The 27314-nt window shown below is 40.5% G+C and overlaps 3 protein-coding genes and 1 long non-coding RNA gene across 6 annotated transcripts in view; 1 reads left to right on the top strand and 3 right to left on the bottom strand.

Moving 5' to 3' along the window:
* LOC134180682 (multiple epidermal growth factor-like domains protein 6) overlaps positions 1–9284 on the bottom strand; it is a 30559-nt gene extending 21275 nt beyond the window's left edge. For all 3 annotated transcript variants that reach the window (XM_062647862.1, XM_062647863.1, XM_062647861.1), the window contains exons 1-4: positions 8772–9284; positions 8568–8714; positions 8379–8504; positions 8193–8318 (exon numbers count right to left, since the gene is read on the bottom strand). In XM_062647862.1, coding sequence (XP_062503846.1) covers positions 8193–8318; positions 8379–8504; positions 8568–8703 — 388 coding nt within the window. In that variant the 5' untranslated portion in view covers positions 8704–8714; positions 8772–9284. The remainder of the gene's footprint in view (positions 1–8192; positions 8319–8378; positions 8505–8567; positions 8715–8771) is intronic.
* Positions 717–2832, bottom strand: LOC134180685 (uncharacterized). Its single transcript, XR_009970033.1, has 2 exons — positions 1024–2832; positions 717–907 (listed from the first exon to the last, which is right to left on the bottom strand). It is a non-coding gene; the product is annotated as an uncharacterized LOC134180685 (long non-coding RNA).
* Positions 2909–4089, top strand: LOC134180683 (uncharacterized). The gene has a single exon (XM_062647864.1). The coding sequence runs from the start codon at positions 3093–3095 to the stop codon at positions 3921–3923; it is 831 nt and encodes a 276-aa protein (XP_062503848.1). The 5' UTR covers positions 2909–3092; the 3' UTR covers positions 3924–4089.
* A 1233-nt stretch (positions 9285–10517) lies between the features above and the next one.
* On the bottom strand, positions 10518–15030 carry LOC134180756 (multiple epidermal growth factor-like domains protein 10). Its single transcript, XM_062647942.1, has 7 exons — positions 15015–15030; positions 14556–14654; positions 12334–12577; positions 12038–12274; positions 11810–11976; positions 11676–11751; positions 10518–10704 (listed from the first exon to the last, which is right to left on the bottom strand). Exons 1-7 carry the CDS (start codon positions 15028–15030, stop codon positions 10518–10520), a joined length of 1026 nt encoding a protein of 341 aa, XP_062503926.1.
* Between the last annotated feature and the right edge of the window lie 12284 nt (positions 15031–27314).

The raw sequence follows: 27314 nt of genomic DNA, 5'->3' as shown, positions 1-27314 counted from the left end.
AAGCGAGACCCAAGACATCTTCATTCTAGCGCTGATTGTAGACTTGATCTTGTGGTGTTTGACTCAACTACAGGGGCTAATATCGAATTACGTATTGCACTAGCTCACCTTTGGAGCTCAGATACCTTCTCCAAGTCAGCTGAGATTGATGGACGAGCAGCCACGCGGCAAGGAGAGAGAAAGAACTCCAGATACAAGTAAGAGAGACTTCTTGGTGGCACGTCTATTTTCCTGACTCCTTTGGTTTTAAGCACTACGCAAAATGGGAGGAAGACGAATGGAAGTTCCTTCAATGGTTGGCAGAGCAGTCGTCAGATGAATTTGTTTGACCCAATTCTCCAGATTTCTTAGATGTTTGGAGAAAAATATTTGCAATCAAATGCAAAGATGCAATGCCAGCGTCATCAGTAGCAAAGCGTCGGCACTCTGCGCAACTAAAGAATTTGATCTGTACTCTAGCAGTAACCAGTTTGTCGGTCATTAGTTGGCTGAAAGCTGAGTAGTAGCATTATTTTTAGCTGCTATGTGTAATCATGTGTATTATCATTTAGCTTGCGAACATTACTTTATGCCTTATATGCTTTATGTATTCTAATAGTATGATGTTTGAGATATGTGTATTGACAGACAGACAGACAACAGACAGACAGACAGACAGACAGACAGACAGACAGACAGACAGACAGACCCCGGATGACGGGCGTGTAGCATCCAAGACTTGAAGCCTTGTTGTTTTCGCCTTGCTTGTCCGTTCTCTGGCAATGTCTTCTGCCGAGAAATGTCCATACGAGTCTTGTCATGTTTCGGACACACTGAAGAGAGTTCTGTGTCATATCCGCGACGCTCACGACCCGAATCTCCTCCCAGGGGATTTCATCGCTCGCCTGAATCTTCTTCAGTGCTCATTCTGCAAAAGATGGTACTTGAAGTTGAATCAACACACTTCTCAATGCCGTTCTCGGAAATCCGTTTCTGATGGTCAACGGTCAAGTCAGGGCCATACTACACTCGGCGCATCGTCACCTCCTGGAAGGAACGTCCGGAAGACCCTTTCTGAGTTGCCGCCGTCTCTTACAGTGCCGGATTCATTCTCTGGAGATTCCGCTTGTCATAATCCACCTCAGCGCGTGTCCCTACAGGATGCCAATGCTGACCTAGAGACTGCAGCCTGGAACATTATCCGGGATCTGCCCTCGGATGCCATTCTCAAGGCCATTCCCCCACGGGTTGTACAAACTATCAAGCCTGCTGCACGAGCACTCTTTCACGACTGTTGTGCTGTGGCCCTTCGAAAGATCCATGACAATCCCGGTGACGAGCTAGCATGGAAGCTGCTCTTCCTCATTCCACGCATGATTCTCACGCCTATGGTCAGGGGAGGACGTCATGGCTTTCGTGACGTCAAAGTGAGGTATCAGAAATTTCTCAGTTGGAATTGGTCGGATCTACTTCAGCTAAATGGATCAACTTCAAAGAAGACGCCTCGTTGTAGTGATGAAGCACGGAGAGCCGCTACCCTGAGGTTGGTGAGATGTGGAGAGCTTTCAAGAGCTTCCAGGTTGTTAACCAGCAAAGGCCTAGCTCCTGCCTCAGAAGATACCACAGCAAAGCTGGCTTCCAAGCACCCTTCCAGAGCCACGGGGTTGCATCTTCCTTCTTTGTCTCAAGATTCAATCAAACTGTCAAGCTCAGCGCTGTTTGATGCCATTAGACGAGCTCCACGGGGTTCTGGTGCAGGTCTCTCAGGCTGGCGCTTCGAGCATTTGAAAGTTCTACTTGAAAACGAGCTCACAGCAGATTGTCTTTTTTCCGCTTGTTCGGCTATTGCTAGAGGCATATTGCCTGCTGCTGCAGTAACCCTCTTTTCTTCATCTCGGCTAATTGCTCTGCCCAAGTCCAATGGCGACATACGACCTATTGCAGTTGGTGAAGCTATACGCAGGCTGACAGCTCGAGCTATATGTCAACAAAAAAAGGAACTGTTCTCAAGCTTCTTCTGCCCCATCCAGCATGGTGTGGCAACCGAGTGTGGCACTGAGCTGATTGTCCATCACATTGAGCTACTCCTCCAGCACAATCCCGACTGGGTTGTATTAAAATCTGATGTCAGAAATGCATTCAATTCCATCAGCAGACAACAGATGTTGGAGCAAGTGGTCGGGTCATTTCCAGATATCTTGAATCATGTAGCTCAGATGTATGGGAGGATCAGCCCATTGGTATTCATGCAAGGTATCACTCCAGTTACAATCGAATCTGCAGAAGGGGTCCATCAAGGCGACCCGCTGGGGCCAGTTCTATTTGCCACTGCCATTCATTCTGTTCTAAAAGATCTTCAGGAGATGCATCCGAAGGTTCGTATCTTGGCATACTTGGACGACGTCTTTGTACTGGGTCACCCTACGGATATTCAGTCTGCCTTTCAAGATCTGAAAAAGTCTTTTTTTGCCATCAACATGATCATTGCAGATTCAAAGTGTGAGATCTACTGCCCTTCTACACGTGATCCTGTTGAAGGCTTTGACTGCATACCAGTCACTGATGATGGAGCCATCTTTCTTGGAGCACCCGTAGGCACACCTTCATTTGTTGCCTCCTCTTGCTCGAACATCGCAAAGTCAAAATTCTTACTGTGTAACGAACTTGTTCAATTGGGAGACATACAGAGTGCCATGCTCTTGTTGAGAGGCTCTCACGTCCCTTGCCTGAATCACTTGGCACGCTTAGTTCGTCCTGAGTTGCTCACACAAGCAGCTTCAATTCACGACTCTCAGACAAGAAAGACATTTTGCCATCTACTTGGGTTCAACGAGATTGAGGACATGCCTTGGCGCCAAGCTGTTTTGCCAATTAGACTTGGTGGCTTTGGCATGACTTCGTTAGCTTTTGTGTCGCAGCCTGCCTTTGTTGCATCCTGGGCTCACGCCATTGTGGAACTGCCTCTTCGTTTTCCAAGTCTCTTTCCAGCTGTTGACAGCCTAGTTAATTCAACTACTGGGGCTCTTAGTAACGCCCTGACCCAATCTGTCCCTGATGGAAAGCATATTTCCGAATATCTGACATCTGCAGGCAAAGTTCAGCATCAGCTATCCATGTCATTTGCTCGCTGTGAGGCAGAAATCTTGTTCACAGATGCACCCACAGCCCGAGATGCAGCACGACATCGATCTACAAAAGGAAAAGGAGCTGGTGCATGGCTGAACGCAATCCCGACTTCAGAAGTGCTCGCACTAAATTCTTACGAGTATCGTTTAGCGTCCTTGCTGAGGTTGGGCTTGCCCATTCCACTTTCTGACTGGATGACAACATGCAACTGTGGTGCCTCCCTGGACAGCAGTGGGTACCATCTGCTAACATGCAAAACCGGTGGAGGGCCAGTTTGGTCGCACGAATCGCTTGCATCAGTCTGGTCTGATTGCCTGCGGGAGCTGCACATCCATCATCGAAGGGAACCGAGGCATCGGTATGCCAATTCCAATGACCGGCCAGACATTGTAGCCTTCGACTCAGACTCTGGGTGCAATGTGGATCTGGACATAGCTCTAGCACACCCATGGAGCTCGGACATCTTCCCTAGATCTTCGGAAACAGATGGCGCCGCTGCTGAGAGAAGAGAGGAGAGAAAAAAGTCAAAATACGAGAAGGAATGTCTACCAGGTGGAACTGCTGTCAGTCTCATTCCTCTGGTTATGGAGCATTTTGGACGCTGGGGTGTCATGGGAAGAAACTTCCTGCAGAAACTAGCAAAGAAATCATGTGACGAAATTGGTAGACCAAACGCTGCAGAGTTCCTTGACTTTTGGCGAAAAAGATTCTCCCTTCAGCTGCAAAAATGCAATGCCAAAGTCATACTGAGGAAGATGGCAAGCTTGTCAAGTGACACAAGTAGCGCTAAGTACTCAACCCAGTTCTTTAGCCACTAGGCTGACCTGGGTTATCTTTTAAGTTAAGTTGTTACTGTTTTTAGTGCTTTTTCCTGTGTACTGTAGCACCTAAAACATTATGTCATTGCCTAGCACTCTTTGTATGATAGATGAATGTTTGAAAATATATGTGACAGACAGACAGACAGACAGACAGACAGACAGACAGACAAACAGACAGACAGAAACTTAGCATGTTGTGAGGTGGGTCTGAGAGGCCTACTCTCTCAGCACCCAATCTTTTCCTCATTAGTCTTAGTTATATATGTGTTTTACTTTGATGTAATGTTAGCTTTTAATAAACATTAGTCTAGTTGTATTATTGTAGTTCTTTGCAGAATTGTATCATAGTTTGATGTAAGAAACAAATGACATACATACATACAGACAGACAGACAGACTGACAGATAGACGGACGGACGGACAAACAAACAGATGGATTGACGGACGGATAGTCGGACGGAGGGGCGAACGGAGAGACGGAGGGACGGATGAACGGATGGACAGATGGAGGGACGGAAGGATGGATAGAAGGATGGACAAACCAACAGACAGACATATAGACAGACAGAGAAACAGACAAACAGACAGACAAACAAAGGAAAAGACGGACAAAGGGAAGGGAAGGCGGGCGGACGGACTGTACAGACAGACAGATGTCACTGCAAGGTAAAGAGCTGGGTCTTGGCTGGATTTAGGCTCGAGTGTTCAGCCGGTCATGTCTCCCCGCGGCGGAGTAAGACCGGCTGGAGACATTCGCCACTCAAAGGTAACCGCTGCCTCTCTATCCTCCAATCAGGATTTTACACGTTTGGTTAGTGTTTGTGCATGCACGTGTATTTACGATAACTGCTGATAGCAATGCCCATCGCTATTGGCTCTCTACTAATGCTTTGTAACTTAGTAGTCAATTGCTTTTACCGTCTAATATCACCTTTCGTTAGCGTGTGAGCTACACCTGCATGTCGTCTTCTCTTTGTCTTCCTTTTCGTACTTGAAGGACTAGGCAGCACATGCAAAGCAACTTCTAGTCCCTCATGGTGTCGTACGTTGCATGCATTGAACGAGTAGAGCATCTACAAAACGTGGTATTTGCACTCAATGCAGGGCGACGTGCAGAGCTATGATTTGCGTACATTGCGGTCGACCTTTGGTCGTTCTCTGTGGTAAACTTTGAGTCTAGCATCTTAGAACGAGAGACAGACAACGAGAAGAGCTGGAAAGAGTCGACATGTTGTTCGTAGACTTGGATGGCACTTGTCGAGACTACACGTACTTGCGTCAGAGCGAAATTTCATTAGCAAACAGCCAATAGCGACGTGCATCTCTATCGAGGATGCACAAACATTTTACGGCACTCTGATTGGAGGAAAGAGAGTCGACACTTTGTTTGAGTGGCGAATGTCTCTAGCCGGTCTTTCTCCGCCGCTAGGGAGATGACAGGCTGAACACTCGAGCCTAGGCTGGATTCTATTCCAACCTCAACAAAGTTTGCGCTGAATGCTGCCGACTTCCGTCTTGCAACTCGTTTTGAGGTTGGGTGTGACATACTCCTTGCTGCAGTTCTTGATAGTTGTGAGTGCGGTCAATAGCTGGATAGTAAAGGATATCACTTGCTAACATGCAAACACGGAGGTGGACCTATATGGACACACGGATCCATTGTAAAACTGTGGGCAAATTGTTTGAGTGATCTCCACATTAGTCACTCAACGGAGCCTAGGGACCTATATGATGGCAACCATTGTCGACCAGATATTGTGTATTTCAACCTTCAGTCTGGCACTGATGTTGAATTGGATATTTCGCGTGCCCATCCTTGGAATGGTGACATCCTATCACTCGCTTCCAAGGAAGATGGTGCAGCTGCAGCTAGAAGAGAGCAGTAGAAAGTGACAAAATATAGTCAGCAGTATGACATTTTTGGGAATTCTTCAACATGTATACCGGTTGTGTTTGAACACTTTGTTTTGTTCGTTGGGGTGGAAGAGCTCAGAGTCTATTACGTGATCTATCAACCCTTTCAGTCAACGAAGATGGACAGAACAACAGCACTGATTTCAGTGTATACTGCCTTCGCTGCATTTCCGTTGCGTTGCAACGGTGTAATGCAAGAGTAATTACTAGAAAACTTTCGAGACTTGCACAGTGTAACTCATGTAATTTTGAGTCTTACTAATTTCAGTTATTTAGGCGTTAGCATTTAGTTTTAGTATAGGGCTTGCGGCTCGCTTTTTGTTTTACAGTTTAGTGTGAGTGTACGAGTTTCAATGTATGAAATATATGTATTTGACAGACGGACAGACCGACACAAGAACAGACCGACAGACAGAAGAACAGACCGACAGACAGAGAGATCAACAGACAGACAGACAGACAGAAGAACAGACCGACAGACAGAGAGATCAACAGACAGACAGACAGACAGACTAACAGAATACTGACCAGAGTTTAGATGTTGTTCAACTTTCAATTCAGTAAACTAAATTTCGGTTTGCAGGCTCCGTAGGGGAGCTTTTCAATGCTAATTGTTATTTGTGTAATTGTAATTGTAGTTGTGACACTTGTTGTTCATTAGCTGTTACATTAGTTTCACCTGTATTAGCTTTGATGTATAAAAATATATGAAAATTTGACAGACAGAAAGACAGACAGACAGACAGACAGACAATCATACAGCTGGACAAAGAGACAGACGGACGGACAGACGGACATACGGACAGACAAACCGAGGAATAGACAGTCAGACGAATAAAAGACGGACGGACAAACGGACTAAGGGAGACAGACAGACGGACAGACAGACAGACGGACAGACAGACAAATGAAATAACAAGGGCACAAACAGATCAACAAAAAATGGACAAACAAATAAACAAACAAATGAGCAAATTAGAAGAAGTAAATGTAAACACAAATTAAGCAATAAATCTGTTTGTTACTACTTCTCATCTAATTGACAAAGTTTTCGAGGCTAATTCGTTTCGAGACTTTAAAAATTATTAGAAACATTTTAAAAGTCCTAATTTTGAGATCTTGATGTTGAATAATAGTCATGTATTGATTTGGTTATTTAGTTATTTATTTAATTAGTTATTCTTTCAATTTAATTCTGTATTAATTGTTTATTTGACAATGTAACATGTAACATTGTCACTTAACACTACATGTGTAATATATAAGTCATGTCACCATATCAACAAATCATATGACGATACAAACATGTCCAATACAGAAGCTTTTTTAGCATATAAACCGGTTTTATGAAGTCACTTTTCTCGTATTCTGTTCTCCCCACTAGTAAGAACCAATAAATTCCAGACAAATGTTATCGTTTCATGGAGAAACAAGACCTACGAAGCAGAATGTAGGCCGCGTTGGTTGTTTTAGTGTCTAACTTAATTTCATCACAAGACGTTTAGGGAATATTGAATCCCTATGTTAAAAAAAATTTGTTCTTGTTTTTTGGTTGCACTTGAGCGGAAAAGCCTTATTGGAAATGCATATCAGTTGAACGCGGATGCATGTCTGAATGCATGCCTTAGATATATTATACACCGCAACTGTAATACATGACTCATACATGTAATTAATATATAATGCTTAAAACGTACGAATTTCACTTTACTCATAGAAATAAAACTACCGTATTTCCTCAAATAGTAACTCCATGGGGCACTATTTTCATAGTTTTGGAACACGGGGTGTTATTTAAGCATGAGATACAGTTCGAGCATAGGTCATTACTATTTCGCGATTGTTGCATGGTCAGTATGCATACCATAACACTACACAAACAAACTACCTAATCTAATCATATAATTACAGTTACCCTTTGGATACTTTCGCTTTCACTTGAGTCATATTCTTAGTCTGATGCATAGTACGTCGAATCTTCATTGTCACTCAATGATTCTACCTGAGTGCTCATTTTATCTCAGGCGTACACATTAATAGACGCGCATGCATATGATTGAGTTTGAATACCATACCCTAGTGAGGCATCAACCAAGCAATAGGCAATACTATTTCGTAGAGCCTCACTATCGGCATTATTTGAGAATTGCCAATAATTTGAGGATGGGGCACCATTCACTGAAGCACGGTATCGTTAAATAGGCTTCATCCCATTTCCGCTGAATGTTGCTTATAGGGTAAGCTTAATCAAGGAACTCCTGTCCTAGAGTGTTCCAAAGGTCCCACGGAAAGCATATTTACGTGTAACATAGACGCAATTTTCTTGTATAGCTAATTAAAAATAGTCCTTACTTTCATCACAAAATACTCCTTTGTATCCTGCAGGACAAACGCAAGTGCCATTGATCCGATCACAAGTAGAAAAGCTGCAATTGCAACGTTGCTCGCAGTTGCGACCATAGTACCCGAACTCACATACTAAAAATTAGCATACAAAATTATTCAAGTACACAACACAACAATAATTCGTAAACCAACTTTCGTCACAACGAGTTCCTTTCCATCCTTCACGACACATACACGTTCCGTTTGTTGGCAAGCACACGCCATGTTTGCAATCACATTTCTCTTTGCAATTCAAGCCGTAGAATCCTGGAGTGCAGGCTACAACAGAAAAAATTTTTTATTTGCAGTGCATTCAAAAATTATCGGAAAGTCTTTCTTCACATTCTGAGCAAGTACTGTCTCTCCATCCGGGAGTGCAATGACAACTTCCAGTAGCAGGGTCGCACGTTGCGTTGTTGTAGCAAACGCATTTTTTCATACATTCCGTGCCCCATGTGCCCTCTTGGCAACGCTGCATGCAATTCGACCCTTCAGTAAAATGCGAGTTATCTCTATGATGTCACGTTATCGAGAGAAAGGTCTAACCTGTCCATCCGGGAGTACAAATACATCGACCGTCGACGTTGTTGCATCCGACCGCATGTGCAGTCTCGCATCGACACCGCCTTCTACAACTCAATCCATAAGTGAAGTTCTACAATAGGCCACAATATGACAAAACCGCAATAAACACTACAATTGGTGGGGCGGCGGAAATGGAGGAGCATTGGAACAAGGCATGTTGCCTCTCTAATATCAATAATTGGGAGCATTGGCGTTGTGGTTGTTGCCTGCCCCTCCAATGTTGGACGCTACTTAATGGAACTTCTTTTTAGCGAACGATGATCAAAAAATGCTTCAAAGATTTTGTTGCTTGAAAGTAGAAATAATATTTAGTGGCGTACAAGGGAGTGCACCAGCTAGCCAGATGTCTATACTTCGCCAAATCTTCTGTGGGCGGGTCCGTAGGAGGAGTCTCAACAGACGTCTCTGTTACCTGCAACGTTCGGAGTACGTAGCACACGTACAAGTGAATAGTCGGGCCGTATGACATCCTAGGTCAAAATGTTGGGGTAGTGAACTTGCCCTTGTGCCCTATGCCGGCTACGCGCTTAAATTATTGAATGCTGTTAGAGCTGACTAGCTTGATACTCGTGCCTTTTCGTGATTATTTTCAGTGGCGTATCTAAAGGGGGTGCTCAGGGAACTCGAGCACCGTCGTCTTTTCTGTCTTAGATAACTGGTAGGAAATCTTCCGTCGTCAGTGAAAAGATGAACTTGACAAAGACAGTCTGGCCAGGTATGGATGCGTTCGTACTAAGCCAGGCTGTACGATTCGGTAAACAATTCTTCAATTGTCAACAAATTGCTTGCAATGGCAATCTACTACAAAAACTTGATCATAACACGTCAGTGACATGTGCATGAGTCAGCTGAGGACCTGGATGACAGCAGAAAGTATATGGAAGCAAAGTATCAAAGATCACACTAAAAGGAATTCTGCTATCAACCTCCAGGTATAAACGAATTTGCGGGCACAACCCAAATTGTATATACAGGCTAATGATTTAACATCGCATGTGCGCTGAAATTAGGAAAGACTCAAACAAACCATCAGCAACACGATGAAGTATCAAACCTGACAGTGACTACCAGTTTTCCAAGGGAGCACCTTTCCTGTATCGCAATAGCTTGACTATCTCACATGTCAGCAACACTGTACGGCCAGTTTAGATGTCGACGTGTATAATAACAATGTATCATTTATGTTAAGCACCCCGTGGTACGCAACCCGCCATAGTTTTGTGTGCATGCTGCTCTTCCTGCTTCTGCCACAGGTCTAATCAATGGCAAATCAGTGATATTAAAATAATATCAAAACGGCGGCAATCTGTTATGAAATTGCCCACTCCCAATCCAAAGGATCTCCCGCCGTCCCTAAATTTGATAAATGCTTAACCGTGCATGGAGTAGAACAATTGACTCCCAGCCAACCGTCTGTACAGTTGCAGGATCCATTGAATGGATCACAGGATGCGTTGTTTAAGCAGAGACACGCCTGTCTGCACTGTCGTCCGTAGAGTCCCTCGGTACACGGCAGGGAACAGTGTTTACCACGCCAACCGTCGGTACAAGAACAGGCACCATCGACATGCGAACAAGTGGCGTTGTTTTGGCATCGACAGGTGTCGTTGCAATAGAACCCGTATGTCCCAATCGGACACCGCTCGTCACACCTTTGAATAAATTCATCGCCGTCTAGCAAGACAATCTTTGATTTCAATTTTTGACTTACAGTGTGCCGTTGTAACCGTCGGTACACGTGCATGTTCCGTCGACCGGATCGCAATGAGCGTTGCTTTTGCATTTGCATAAGTTCTGACATTTGTTTCCGTACGTGCCGGGTGGACAGGCGACGGCGCAGGTTCGATGTGACCATCCATCTGCGCATGTGCATTCACCGGTGGAATCGTTGCATCTGCAAAAATCACAAAAGTTAGCCCTAGATATTCATCAAAATTATGAAAAATTGTTCTTAAAACTTTTGACTTCGTCTTGCATGTATTATGACTGCATGCCAGTGTAATAGATTTACTCTGTGTGTGTGTGTGTGTGTGTGTGTGTGTGTGTGTGTGTGTGTGTGTGTGTGTGTGTGTGTGTGAGTGTGTGTGTGTGTGTGTGTGTGTGTGTGTGTGTGTGTGTGTGTGTGTGTGTGTGTTGATGTGTGTGTGTGTGTGTGTGTGTGTGTGTGTGTGTGTTTGTGTTGGTGTGTGTTTGCGCGTGCATGTGTGTGCGTGTGTTTGTGCGTGCGTGCGAGTGTTTGTTGCTATTGGTCAGTTGGTTAGAGTAAGACTTATCCTCAAAGTGAGTGCATCCTAAAATCATCGCGGCGTTGCAAGAGCAAGGAATGGCGAGCTATGGAAAAGACCAAAAACTAGCAGACAATTGCCTCCTTCGACACAAGGTATAACTGAGTACCTGGTCTATGACTGAGAGTCGTAGAGCCACCGCGACAAGGTCTCTATGTCTCTGGGAGATGGGTGGAATTTCGATTGCCCAAACTGCAGCTAGCGTTACTGTTAGGGCTCCCGTGCACATAACAACTTGGCCAAGTTTCAGAAGATTTCTACCACGGACCATAGCTCTTCTTAGGTCACGGAAACCCGGGCATCCGGGGGTGACCATGTATGACCGTGCTCATTAGCAAATTTTCCATTGTGTGTGTGTGTGTGTGTGTGTGTGTGTGTGTGTGTGTGTGTGTGTGTGTGTGTGCGTGTGTGCGTGTGTGTGTGTGTGTGTGTGTGTGTGTGTGTGTGTGTGTGTGTGTGTGTGTGTGTGTGTGTGTGTGTGTGTGTGTGTGTGTGTGTGTGTGTGTGTGTGTGTGTGTGTGTGTGTGTGTGTGTGTGTGTGTGTGTGGTAAACGTGCGTGTTTGCGCGCGAGCTGTTTACCTTAACGTATTGCTCTTCTTGCAGGAACAGCGAGTACAGCTAGATCCATTCCAGTAATGCCAATCCATCGAACATGCTGAAACACCAAAGAATTTGCTTCACCAAATTCCAAACACCACCCTTAATGCACTCACATCTATCGCAGTACAGACCGACCCAGTGACCAATACACGTACAACTCCCATCTGTTCCATTACACAATCCCCCATTCTTGCAACTGCAATTGCTCGTACATCCCAGACCATATTTATTATCCGGGCATCTTTCCTCACACTTGTCTCCACGGAAACCAGGAGGACAACTATAGAACAATCCTCTCGAACACGTAAATAAGCAAAGCAACAAAACAGGAGCACGCATACCTGCAATTTCCAGAAAATTTGTTGCATTTTCCGCCATTTTGACACGTGCAATTGAAGCGACAGTGAGGACCATGCTCGTCACGTTCACAAGGTTCCGAACACGTCTCCCCCTTCCAACCGTGGATGCAATTGCACTGACCGTCCTCACCACTGCAGTTGAATGCATTGGACCTGTTGCAGGCGCATCGTTCCGAACAGTTGCTACCAAATGTCCACAACGTACACGCGTTAGCACATCTAAATTCACTTAAAATTCAATGCGTTCACTATCCATCAAACCAAAATCGCACGCATACCTATCTGCAAAAAGTCCTGGCGGACAGCGACATTTGCCCGTCTCGCTGTCGCATTCGGCTTCGTTTGAACAGTTGCAGCGGATGCATCCCAATCCGTACGTTCCGGGCGGACACCGCTGATTACATTGCGATCCCTTCCAACCGGCCGTGCAATTGCAAGATCCCGTTACTGGATCGCAGGCTGCGCCGTTCGAGCAATTGCAAGTGTTCAAACAGTTTCGTCCGTATTTTCCATTGCTACACACTATAATGAGAAGAGGAAATCAAAGTTGCAGGTCAGCAACAGCATCAATTGCAAGGTTACTTCGTATTTATCTATTATTACAACCTCGCGTCCTCACTATGACCAAATTGTCAAAAAACCGCAAATTTTAATGCCATTTTCTTTCGCAACGTTTTACTTAATGGAAAAAGTGTATCTAAACTCATTTAAATCGACTGCCGTTTTACTTGACCAAAACGTCTCTATGTATTACCACGACACTAGGAAATTCATGACACTCCATATAGTTTCCCGGATAAATGTATTGCATCACCAACGATTGCTTTTTCGTTATCAGATTCAGACAGGTAGGTTTTGTTGCATATTTGAAACGTGGTAATTGCCAATAAATTAGACTGTTCTGTTGATTACAACCTCATTTATTCATTCATGTTGGCGGTAGTGATAGACGATTCGTCCATTGTGAAGATGATTGCAATGTATGATCAGGCGCAAATACGCACTGTTTCGTGATTGGACCATAGTAATGGGGCATGACAGATTTCTGAAGATAAGCAAATGCAACTCACATATATATCCATACATTTCATGTAAACACAGCAGGGTCGGCGGAGCCCTCTGGATGTTATGTGGGCCAGCCTTTGCGTGGCTAGGCTCCGCCCACTTGACACCTTTTGACTAAAACAGTAGAGCTAGGGTGGAGCCTGACTAAAGACAGCGTTACTGAAGGGTAGTCCAACTGCTAGTCGTATTGTACTCGAAGAATATTTAATCATTTGTTGAACTGCACGCAAAAAATTGTCATCTTTTAGAGATTGAAAAGACCAAAATTGACAGGCGTTGTTCACTAGCACTAATAAACTCATTTCCGATTTCTAAAAGGTTTATCTTATCTAGTCGGTCACTATGTACATGCAGTACCATCAGACTGTTAAGGCGGTGTTGGCTAATTGTGCACCTCAAGTACGTCTTCAGTCTTCTGAGAGAAATGATTCATCGTTAAGCGCGCATCAAGACGAGTGACTGTGTTTGCGAAGCATGTTGTGCCCGTCCCACACTTCCTGCTGTAAAATTCCGAATTATTGGTGGTTTGTCTCATCTGTAGAGGTAAAAAATAACTAATTTATTTAATCACTTACACCATTTTCCGAAAGTTTTGGCAAAAAGCCTGTTCGTAGAAGTTCAATTTTCAAACGATGGGTGGGCCATGGCCCACCTGGCCAACCCTGCTCCACCGGACCTGCATAGTCATCAAATCAAACTACCGTAATTCAAATTATCCATTAGTTCACGTCTCATATATAAGTCCCTTTCTTATTTTGATTTGAGGATTCAAGCCCTTAGTATATCTGTTTTCCCTTTTAACAGTTGTTATTACCAATGTTTTCTAAGCAAATTTTAAAATATACAATTCCAAAAATTTTTGTTTAAAAAATCCTTTTTGGAATATGCAAACATACTTATATAGAAGTAAACTACAGAAGCAGAGGGTCAAGATGCAGGTCAATAATCATTTTGAGAACGAAATCCAAGCACTAGTGTGCATGTGGCTATTCCAGTAATCGTTCTATGATCACATGAAAGCAGTCGTTAGCGCGTCCAAAATATCCAAAAACTATATTCCATAATTGAATGGCAACAGAACATGTGCAGGCAAGACATAGAGCAGACTTTGGAAGGATAACACAAATGGCTATCATCTCTACTACTCTGACCGTTTGAATAACCCAAATCTTAAGTGTGCTCACATACCAAATAATTAATTAATAAATAGCATTTAAATACCCATTAAATGTTTTGATCCCAGAGATTTTTTCTTAATATCTGAAAACCTGAGCATGCTCACTGGCTATAAAGGAGCGCTTTAACTTACCGAAAGTTGCAGAAAGCGTTGTCCTCAATGATAGTATAACAATTAATTAATAACCAATAAACGCGTCAGTTCTGTAAATGCATCGCTAAACAAATACTTGTTTGTAATTGCATTTAGCAAACGCACCTGTCAAGCAGTCGTGGCCAGACCTTCCTAACGGACAGTCACAACGGTAGGGACCGATACAGCGACCTCCGTTAGCAGTACAACCAGGATCGCACTCGACTATAAACACAAATCAAACAAGTAATATCACAAAATTATCCAAGAAGTTTAGTTAATTAAGCAACCCTTCTGGCATCTCGATCCTGTCCATCCGGGTTTACACTGACATCGTCCGGGACTTACGCAAGTGCCACTGTTTTTACAATCCGGAATGCATTTTGCTATGAAGAAACATAGTAATAGAATTTGTTTAACAAGCGCCTTTGCCCAAAAAACATTAATTAAACATTTAATTGCTACTCACCTTGACATTTGTTGTTAATTTGAGAATATCCTGTACAGCAGTACCGGTGAGTAGCATAAACTGTGCTATAGGTCGTCCTTACCTCACTTCTATACTTGATGCTAATTATACATTACCGTCATACAAATGCATAGGACAACATAAAATAGGCTGTTAAGATATAGGCTAACTGCTCTGCTTTCAAGTAATTTCAATACACAGCCACACAATAACAAAACTTTCTAGCTATAGGATAAAAATGGCAACATACAGATTGTCAGCTGAATGTACATGCAGCAAATTTATGTAAGAAATCATAATACCACGCCAATTCTCAACTTTATTCAGCTGGAATATCAGTTAAATGTTTCCTGCAAGTATTACTGCTAATTAAGATTAATGTGCATCAGAAAGGAAGCATCAGTATTTGCATAAAGTATTCCTGAAGCTTTCAGACACTTAGAAAAGGCGCGCAGCGAACCTCTAAAAGCGGGGGCTAAACTTCACGATGCTATGTGACACGCCACTTTTATAGGCACGCCCATTTTTAGTGGCTTCTAATTGACTGATAAGTGGCAGATTCAATCTGAAACAAGGGTGCATATACTATATACAGCTATATTTCTCAAACGTTTTTACGCTTTACAATTTTCATGATCATGCATTCCAAAAAATTACAACAAATCAATTTAAGATAGTTTTACAGTAGCAGCTTCGTGGGAAGAAGGTTTTGTAAATAACAGGTCTTTGGAAGTTAATTAAATGATGGAATTGTATACAGTTAAGTATATAAGAACAATTTTATTATTCTTGTACCTGCCAGGTTGCAAATGAATTTAAAAATTTTGTATTTTCACTTCAAAGCCTAACAAATTTGTTGCATCTGCAAGTATTCTCTTAAAATGATCAAATTTACTCTAGTTATAAAGGGTGATTCCTTCCATCTAATGATTACAAATCAATCAATATTTGCAGAAGTGTCACATCCCTTAAAGAATTGTAACTGAAATGCCAGATCTGCAAAACAGACTTTTCAAAATGTAACACAAGATGTAATTTCTGCTGATACCAAAACGTACTCAACAAAAAGAGGCAAACCCTGTTGAGAATGTTAAGAAACAAGGCTCGGCTGTAATAGTAAAAGCAAGAGTCAAATTTCAAAATGTTATCAACTGTTTAGATAAGAAATTATTAGTAATTAAAGTGCAAGAGTAAAGTTTTATAAAAGTTTTTGAATAATGTAAAGAGACAACGTCTGTGTGCACAGTACATGTTGTACTAAGGACAGAATTTGTAATAATTGTAAAATAATTACTAAGTCGCTTTTAGACGATCAGGCGTTAACTAACACATTGGCGTAGTAAGTTTCATTTATTATTTACTTACCGTTGCACTGTACACCTGAACCATTTCCAAAGCGAGCGACAAGAAGTCTTGGACATGATCGTGTAACGAACTTTTACCACCGAAAACTGTGAATGTTTGGCACTATTGAAACCATAATAATAACAATAACATACAATCAATCAAATGTAACCGTTTATAATTCTGAGATTGCTGATGTAAAACATGTCATTCTGAGAAAGCGGTAGCAGATTGCTGGTATTAGCATAAAGTGTGTGTGTGTTTGTGTGTGTGTGTGTGTGTGTGCGTGTGTGTGTGTGTGTGTGTGTGTGTGTGTGTGTGCATGTGTGTGTGTGTGTGTGTGTGTGTGTGTGTGTTTGTGTGTTTGTGTGTGCGTGCGTGTGTGTGTGTGGGTGTGACTGTATGTCATTACCAATGAAAACAAGTTCAACTGCAAAAGTACCCCTTCTCAACTGATCAATTATACAGCGTAGTGTCAGTATGCGCACCTCATCATAACCACAGTGTATATAGTCTGGTGACAATTTAGCACCAAGAAATTCACTTTCTGTGTGAAAAGCTAAGAATCTCAGAAACAATATCTCACCAAGACCAAGAGCTATCTCAAGAAATAGCTGTTCTCTGCACTTAGATATGAGCTCATATTATCTGCTCATCTACTTTGAAGCTAATTTCTGGTATATATCAAGCTCCATTCAAGTTCTACTGCCACAGCTTAAATACCTTATTAAGGCTAGCTCATAGGTACTTCTGAAAGACTAATAGCAAATACGACAAAGACGGAAATGTCGAAGACTAGGCGATATTCCAAGACACGCCCATAAACGTCTACTGCAAATCACCTGTTGGTGATTACGACCTCTCTCCGATCTGATTTCTACTAAAAATTACTACGTAAATTCAGGGTTTGCTTTTATTAAAGCTTAGAACGTAAACATAATAAATCACCAAGTAGTTGCTATTTAATAGAAATTGAAACTTGGGATGAGTGACGTACCTGATGAGTCGTGTACAGACATTTTCTCCTGTGAGAGCACTTGACGACAATTCGCATAGTGACGATATCAGGACTAGTACGCTCACAGCTGCTGCCAATCGAGACCAACGTGCACGCATCTTGAGGCAAGAGAATAACGCGGTCATGTGACCGGTGGCGTTGAAGATAGGTGCAAAAAGGTGGAGCTACCTAAAGGCGACGGTCATGCCACTTTTCATATCAATAGATTATTACATTTGAAAGCTCTATAAACAGAAGCTTACTTCTGGAGGATTAGGAATATGCAGCCATCGATCGCAAGACACGCCCATCTTTGACCTTTCAATGTTTGAAATTTATGTTTTCAATTTAGCAGGCCCGGATGCAAGAGTTTTAAAAGAAGAGCGCATCCAATAACATTCTGTCATAAAGTATTAACAGACAAAATAATGAAATAACTTTTATTCATCTTTCTTCTAATGAAATTTTTATTGCTAAACGTTAATAGACTACTAGTCTGCTTAAAACATTCTTTGTTTTCAGGTTACTATATATATATATATATATATATATATATATATATATATATATATATTCCGAGAAACGATAATTACAGATCCCCTGATTTTTGGACGTCTATCAGTAATCGCATTGCTCTTATACTTACTTAATGAATTGAAGAAAGTACTAACGTTGAGTTTAGTATTAAGGTAATTTCAGAACTTGTCCATTTGCTTGAAGTGGTAAGACTAGCCACGTATTTGTTTGAGATTGTTCTATAGTGTGAGGTTTTATATATAGTATGTATACAAATACATACATACATATATGTATATATATATATATATATATATATATATATATATATATATATATATATATATATATATATATATATAAATTACCTCAACTTCATGCATAGTCGTAAATTTAGAGTTTAACTGTTGCTAGTTACTCAAAATTAATTCTGTCTACCAAGACGAGTACATAATAAGTAAAATAATATAATTTGAATTATAAAGCTGATATGATCAGTAATTACAGAACTTACAGTTTAACTCCGACTCTTTCCTACACAGCAATCCACAGATCAACTAAAATTCGGATAACCTCAGATAGAACATCGTAGTCACTGCAATCGTGTCTCCTCTATCGCGTTAATGGAAGACAATCTTTTAGCTATTACACAGCGATGTAGCCTCGTATGTACCTACATTCTCGCGCTATCGCGTCTATTTCCCGTATGTGTTATACTATTAATCTTAGCCTCGAAATAATCTTGCTTTCCACGTCTCTAATTAATTGAACTGCTGAAATTGGCTCTAACAATGGTAGTTAAGTTAGGTCTGCTCTGTGCAGCCCAACAGCTGTAGCGTGAATGTAACTAAATAGGTAAGCAAACAGCTTTTAATTGATAGCAATATCTGCCCTGGCTGCAACACAGTTGTCTCACAAATGGCTACATTTAATCAGTCTCTATAATGCATAAACGCACTTTAACTGTTACCTTTTGCTTGGCGAAATCGCGCGCGTTAGAGTCGATTATGTGGAAAAAAGTCAGTTGTACTTTAGGCTAATAAGTTATCGACTCTATTGCAGTAATACTGTCTTTCATGCCAACTTAACTAACATCTACGATTGTCCTTGATATATAGATATTAGCAAGCAACTTTACAGCTGGAATTTATAAGGCAAGGTGCACGAGCGGTCAGTGCCCGTCAGGTTTTACGAGTACAATAAAGCATAAATTAGATATATGACTAGAGAGTGACTGAACATGTAATTACACTCAATAAAACCATTTTCTATTCTGTGGTATGCTTTTTGCAATGCCTACCAATATGTTTAACGTTTGGCAGCATCAGAAATCATTTCACGTTTGCAAAACACAATCTTTTCGAATATAATTAATCAACTCAAGAAAATGGCTAGGTCAATAGAAAACTAGAATAATGCGAATTGCAATATAATCATTTATACTTTTTTTCCAAATCTAAATAATGTTTGGATTATATCAAACATCACGAAAGGTTTCATTTACAAATTCAATACCGATCTCAAAGCAGATTATTTTTTAGCATCGTTTCTAATCCTCTTATGCGAAACGAATCCGGATGGCGTATCAGTAATACTCGGAAGCTCTTCAGGCGAAGTCGTTCCAATCGTCTTTCTCCTCGTTGGTTCAGTCGTCTTAACAATTTCAGGAAGCTTTGTGGACGTCTGAATCTTTGTCGACGACGGCAAAGAAGGCTTTTTCTGTCTACTATATGTTTGGTGATGAGCCGTCTTCTTTGAAGGTGAAACGGGTCCAGGTTCAGCAATTGGTGGAAGGCTAGTCGATAATCCTTTGAAATCGTAAGGAATTGACTTAACTTTTCCTACAAACATGCCTGGAACGCTGGTTGAAATTAATGATTTCAACCGCGGAAGAGGAGTTGGAATATCAATGATGGGTGTAGGTTGTGAGCCAAGACGTTTCTGTACTTGAAGAGTACTTGTCTTAACTACAGAGCTTGGCGGAGGAGGTGCTTGTGAGCGAGCTAACAAACACAAACAATGATAGCAATTGAAGCAGTTTAGTAGAGACCACATAACGTGTTGTTGTGCGATGGTATAGATACCTTTCTTTATGATAGGTGTGGGTTTACCGATTGCTTTGCTCATGCATGTTGTAGACAGATATTCGTCTCGGTTTACTGCGAGTTCTATGACAACGCTTTTGCCACACACTTCGTAGAGCAGACTATTAAACCTATTACGTAAAGTATAAAAACAAAAATTATATTTTATCAAAAGTATAATAGATAATTATCAATATAATTTCAATAATAAATATTAAGTAAATTTAGGAAACGTTGATAAAATAATATTTCCTTAAATCCACGCTTGCTAACCAGTGCACGTAAACTATTAAAATTTATTTGAGTGCAGGCTCTACTCACAATAAAGAAATAATCCACTTTATAAAAAGCATCACATCCTCATGTGATGAAAGATGTTCACACAAGAGCTCTAAAAACGGAATTGGATTGCCTAAATACAATGAGATGTCTCAACTAAATTTGTACGAGGAAGCTTGTGAGGCGATGTGTTAGTGTAAACATTGCGTCTGCATATTCTGAAATAGTACACTGAAAGCGAAACGTCTTTCATGTTGCTACAGGTGCAATTAGAAAGAAATTTGTTCCGGAATTTGTCTATTATGAGAATCTTGTGCTGACGCCTTTTCACTTAGGAGGGCATAAGCAACAGTAAATATTACATATTTTTTTCTGCAAAAAACGTCTTAAAATCAAAAGAACAGAAATCTCAACATGCTTTTCCCGTCACTTAGAAGCTTTGCATATCGAACCAGTTAACAACAGTTGTCAAAAATGTTTGGAAAAAGGGAATGTTTGCCATCGCAAAAATGTACAACTCAAGAAGACCTTTTAGCCATAGTAATGTACACTTTAGCCACTGCGCTATTGATAAACATGATCAACACCCATGACCACTGCCAAGTTTGGCACGCAGATGATTCTGAAAAATTGGATTTAAGTAGAGAATGGTGGAAACGGCATATGACAGTTGCATGCGTCGATCTAAACATGGATGTCATCCCAATGGTGCTAAAAGCCTACTCTCATCGACCCAAACATCAATAATGCAACATAAGGATACCATTATCTTGTAGGTGCAATTGATAATCAAAGTTTTTGGAAAATTTTTACCAACAAGATCAAGTATTGACAAAGATATTGAGAAGCTCTCCTTATTTGGTCCATCACAACCGCAAGCCGCATATTCAGCTCTTTTTCATGCAGGTATTGCAAATGGTTATATGCGGCTCGATGCACTGAACGTCTATCAGCCTTATACAAGTGGAGAGATTTTACCTCAACGACGTAACACAAGATGAAGGAAGACTTGAAATTGCTGCCCGCGGTTTCTGTGAAGGAAGATTCCAAAAAGGTGTTTTTGACTTTAGAATTTTAGAACATGACTGTTGTTTTGTTAGTTACTTAGATATTATTGTATACTTAGTCCATTGTTTCATTTTTAAAATACATCAAGCCTTTCAGTAGTATTAGAACAATCCAGACATTACTCGTATGATTTTTGGTGTGGTCGTTTCTAGAAGATGTATCCTAATGTTCACGTTTTTAATCATTACTCAAACTCAAACATTAGAACGAGTATGCATATTGCCTTAGGTTACAGAAAGCAGAAACCAAAAATTACTAAAATACAAATAAATTGAAATTAGTACGTTTTATAGAACAAACTTCCCTTAATCTTATATTTCTTGTAATATCTTGTACTAATATGGCAACCACGTTGATACCAATCTGCATAAAGAAGTTTTCCTTTCGTCTGAGAATTAAAATACGATTCAAATCAAAAACTATATTGACACAATTTTCTGTATTTGATTTAGACTAGTATTTGCTCTTTGTATATTTATCATCATGTGCTTGCTTGGCTTCAGGTCTCGGAAATGCCATTCTATAAATTTTTATAATTTGCTGTAAATTTGTGCTAAAAGACACTCTTTCCTTAGATCAGAAATTATTACGTTACACTCTATTATACAAACGGTTTGGATCGGTTACGTTGACACTATAATTATCACTTTTACTGCCATAAAGACGTACTTGGGATATTGTAAAATACTCCAGGCATTTTTCTAGTAGAATAGTAGATAAAGAGACATTATACTTTTACTTTTTGTTTGGATTATTCATTATCTTTGTGACTAAGAAACTGCAATTACAAATAGCATCACACACACACACACACACACACACACACACACACACACACACACACACACACACACACACACACACACACACACACACAAACACACACACTCACACACCTAAAAATAATCCTATATGTCAGAAGATGCCTCTCAGAGGTCACGCCCCCGGATGTTAAGCTGGGCCCTGTGCGCTACTCAGGGGACTATGGGCCTGCTCTAGCAAACTCCTGGAGCCGGGCCAGGCACTCGAAGGAGCACCAACTTGCGAAGCAAACTGTGGTGTGAGCACCCGAAGTCTCACCAGGACCCCATTTGCTGATGTCACGTCACAGCCGATGGCTGCTTAAGACCCCAGTCAATGACCAGGTACTAATTTGTACTCCTGTGTCGACAAGAGCAAATGTGTGTTAGTTTCCTGCTTAAAGAAATTATGCCATAGCTCGCCATCACTGTGACTTAAACTTGCGACACTTTAAGGTTCGGATGTATACACTCAATAAGATGACTCTCTAACCAACTGAGCTTACACACACACACACACACACACACACACACACACACACACACACACACACACACACACACACACACACACACACAAACACACACACACACACACACACACACACACACACACACACACACACACACACACACACACACAAAACACAAACACAAACACTAAATTATACAGCATATGCAAGAAGTCTTACCATGTATCTCCAAAAGAAAACAATTCCCACGACTTTGTTGTTTCGTAAATCACGTCCTTTACAAAACCTTCTGTATTTACGACAATTCGAATATCATTCGCTGTAGCAATCAATGTGTATTCAGCATCGATCTCGTTTTTCGTTCTACGCCAAATCGTTCTTCCTCGACTACAAAAGATCATTTCATTTTCATCTGGCTCTTTAAATTGTGCAACTTTCTTTCGCATATTCAGTTTCCCTTCCATTTCTTGGATTGAAACTCTTTACTGCCAGCTCACAGATTACTAGTAGTAGATATCAGTGACCGGTAAATCGTTCGTTATGTTGATTGGTTAATATGAAGCAGCGTTAAGTAATTACTCAGATTAATAAGTAATTATGTGTTGAAGTATTTATTTAACTATTGCAAAGTTACGTAAATATGATTACTTAAAATATTGTATATATAATAGCAGCAGATAAAACGATGTATCATGGACTTAATGGAATTGACTCCTTCCGGAGCCTACAGCGCAAGCGCGTAAAAGTGCATAGCAATAGTATCACGTAATCAAGCGATTGCGAGAAGTTCAAGCCTCATCAGCGGGAAAAGTGTTCATTCCATCTCAGCCCCTCCCAAGAGTTGTACTATTTCTTACTCTCCATTGGCTTGCCAACGTGAATAATGTGAAGTGAATTTGTGTCTTTGACCCTATTTTCATTTTGCATGTATCTTTGGGTGCATGCTCAAACTCGGATTCTGATATCCGCAACTCGGCCAGACGTTCCCAATGGTAGGTTGGTCGGAAATCAATATTGCTGGTTGGACAATCTTCATAGGTTAATTAAATTAATGTGTCAAATGAAATATACGGAGCAAAAACTATCTTAAAATGGTTGTTAAGCATGGCTACCATGCTACTGTTACTTCATTTAGCAACGAAAATTTGTGTTTTACTAATATCAGATGATATATCAACGTCATTTACCTAAAAGCCCATAAATCATCAACATCTCAATTTTAACGGAAAAAAATAGACAAGAAAATATTAACTTTATATTCTATCACTCTAGACCTTACTATTTATGTATACCATTATTTAAACTTTTTTTGCTCTTATCTAGCAGAGAATCTAATTAAGTAAAGACGTTTTTGTACTTGAGGAGTACTTGTCTTAGTGACAGAGGTTGGTGGAGGAAGTGCTTGTGAGCCAGCTATCAAATAAACAAACATTACATAAACATAAACAGATATAAACAAACACATAACATGTTGTTGTGCTAATACATACCTTTCTTTACGATAGATATGAGATTACCGATTGCTTTGCTCATGGCTGTCGTAGACATATATTCGGTTTACTAATCTGTTCGACCAAGTGTGCGGTAAAAGCGGTGTCATAGAACTCGCAGTAAACCAAGACGAATATTACGTAATGTGTAAAAACAGCAATCACAATTGGTAGAAAATGAAATTGATAATAAGATACCTATTTTAGGAAATTTAGAAAACCTTAATAAAAATGAAATTTCCTTGAGTCCATTTGTGGAATCTCGTACACATAAACTACCAAATTTCTGCAAGTAAGATAAATCGAGGTAACTTCGTCGAAAAATTGTATACTTACTCGTATATTGCTACATACAGTGTTTAGTGCGAGTGTTTTAGTTACTTGATCTTTCTAATGTAAAGAGCAGTAGCATTCTACCAATCAACATGTTGGCGACCATCTCTGAAATCTCAATCGTTGTTGGAATAATTCGGGACTACAGTCGGCACTACTAGTCTTAGAGGTGGGGCAACTTCGTGAACATAGTTTTGTTATGGCAAGTGTAGACCTTACGAATAATTGTAACTATCAATAGTTGTCACGGAGTTACCCCGGATAACTCCACAAGCACAACTCACAATACAGAAACAATCCTCCTTTTCATAATTATCAATAATCCATGTAGACGAGAGATCTTACACATCAGTTCTAACGGCGAGAACGATGTATTTAGATAGAATAAGATGTCTTTGACAAATGTTACTTGAGAAAGCTTGTCTGTTAAAATTTTAGTGAAAAAATTAATTCTGCGGATTCTGAAATAGTACACTGGAAGCGGATCATATTTCAGTTTTCTTCATCTGCAATTGGAAAGAAATTTGTTACTGAGCGTTGACAATTATTTCAATTGTATCATGACGCCTCCAAACTTGAGAGGGTTTCTAGTACAGCGACTATAAATATGCCGTATTTGCTTCTTCAGAAATGTCTCGGGAAATCAAAGAAAAAAGGATTCTCAACATGTCTTCCCCGTCGCCTAGAAGCTTGGCATAAAGGAAACATTTAAGATCTTTTAAAGAAAGATCACATCATTTAGCAACACTTGGCATGTCCCTATAAAAATGAATTCGGCAATTGAGAAAGACACGGCTAAACAGTTTGCTAATTTTATGAAGTAGGTCAAAGCAAAAGCAAGTGATCGATTGCTTCAAACCTGACAAACACTTGTTTGTTGCCTCTTGAGCAAAGTTTAGCCAATTCAAAAACAAAACAGTTTGCGATAAACTAATTAAAAAGCATTCAAGTTCTTCAACAATCCACCCTAAAACATTTATGGATTGTGGTCACCAAGCAGACTTCTTCACCCTATCGTCTTCGATGGCATCGTTGGTCTACTTATTCGTAACACGGCTCTTGGACTTAATTGTTCTTCGGTTCGAAAGCCACAATTTTACTGAAGACGTCTATGTACAGCGTTTCGTGACTCCTCCATATTTTGTGTTGTCATACTTAACCATATCAGTCTTTAAAGTCTATTACAAGTACCGAAAGCAAACCCTTCTTCAGAAGCACTTAGACAACCACAGTTGTCTAGAAAGAAGACATGAATTTACGAAGGGTCCTAGTAGATCCAAGAAGCACTGTGTGTCGCTATGCCCCTCTATAATAGGCAAGTGGGGTCTTTACTCCCATCTGGAACCTCACCAACCAGGCAGGTGAGTCCCCTAGGTTAAATGTTTCTGTGTTGTCCACACGGCGATCAATGACTAGACTATTTGATCTAGATTGCAGGAATTACCGTGACAGCAAACATCGGAAAATCACGCTTAATAGATATAAATGACCACCAGGAAAGCACTAAACGTCATCGTCTACGGACCGTGCGCCACACCACATTATTATTTTTGTTAGTGGTATTATAATTATTGAATTATATTTTTATTATTTATACGATCTAGTTCTCAATAGGGCAACAATGCGAAACCAATCAAACTAACAAATAAACAAACACACTAAAACTTCTCTGATATCCACACTAAATATTTACACCTCCTCAATTGCAACGTTTTGTCAACCGCTACTGTAAACATTCCTCCAACTAACATGTATAATGAATATAAACCTCTTTTAGAATAATGGTACTGCATTAACCTAATTTTCTATTCTGCCTCTTGGAATGTTTTATAAACTGATTGTTAATTGAGTCGTATTTTTTCAGGTTGACCCTTTTTCTATTTATAGTGTTCTTTACATCACATCTGTTCAATTTCCACAAATAGCACCCATATGACGTTATTGGGAACAGTTGTCTATCAATTATGCACTTTCATATGTGTTCCGAATACAGAATCTTACTATTTACTCAAAATATGAGATAAATCCGCTAAAGTATTTCCTATTTTTGATTCCGGTGTAATATTGTTTGTCGAAATGAATTCATATCCACTCCCATGCAAGTGTTTATTGACGTTTTAAACATTATACGGGATCATGGATAACAAAAATCTATTTTCATTAAACTTTGTACAACTACTTTTCTTGCTTGTAAATAGAACCTACTCTCTTCAGCAATTAAGAAAAAGTATCCAGCATTTTTTGCATTCCGTTTCTAATTGGGATACCAATGCAACATGATTGGTATAGGTAACACCACCCACTTATAGGTCTCCTATTCTTACACCCTAGGCATATTTCTTTAAATAGACCAACAGATCATCCAATTTATATTGAATAGAGCAGTAGAATGGAGACTGCCTTTCTCACTCCATTTTCAACTTTATAAGCTTCAGACAGCTTTACTCTCCTTTTCACTCATGCAGTTAGAAGTGGGAGCACCAGGTTCTTTGGTAAGATTGCTTGCTAAGTGGTATACCAAACAAAAGATACGAGTCGAATGAAAAGAAAGGTTTTTGGAATTTTTCTTAGTTGGTAACGGAGTAAGTCAGGGAAGTCTGGTTATCCCTTTGCTCTTTAACTTTGATATAAGTGATTTGTTGATTGGTCCGAAGAGTTGTGGATATTGGCAAGAATAGGTCATATGGACGTTGGCAGTGTTGCCTATGCAAACAATATGACATTGGGGTCACCAACTCTGCATGGAATGAAAAAGATGCTGGTTGTGTGTTACCTGCTTGGGAAGAAAATGTTTATCTAATGTGTTTATAAAGAACATTCGTTTGCCGTTGGTAAACGCTAAAATCACTGTAAGTGGAGGTTTTTTCTTACAGTATTACAATTAAAGTGTGATAATGGACTCCACTCATGGTCTCTATGGAAGCAAGAGATAGAATATTTATCGTTGCTGTAAACTGGCCTCGACTTTAGGACTTCCTTCGCTATCGGTTGTCCTTTTACACGAGAATAGCATCGGGACGGTATCACGTAAT

This window comes from Corticium candelabrum, chromosome 6 (genome assembly GCF_963422355.1).
Source record: "Corticium candelabrum chromosome 6, ooCorCand1.1, whole genome shotgun sequence".
Lineage (NCBI taxonomy): Eukaryota > Metazoa > Porifera > Homoscleromorpha > Homosclerophorida > Plakinidae > Corticium > Corticium candelabrum.
The sequence above is the reverse complement of the archived record's forward strand: the minus strand, read 5'-3'. Positions and strand labels throughout refer to the sequence as shown.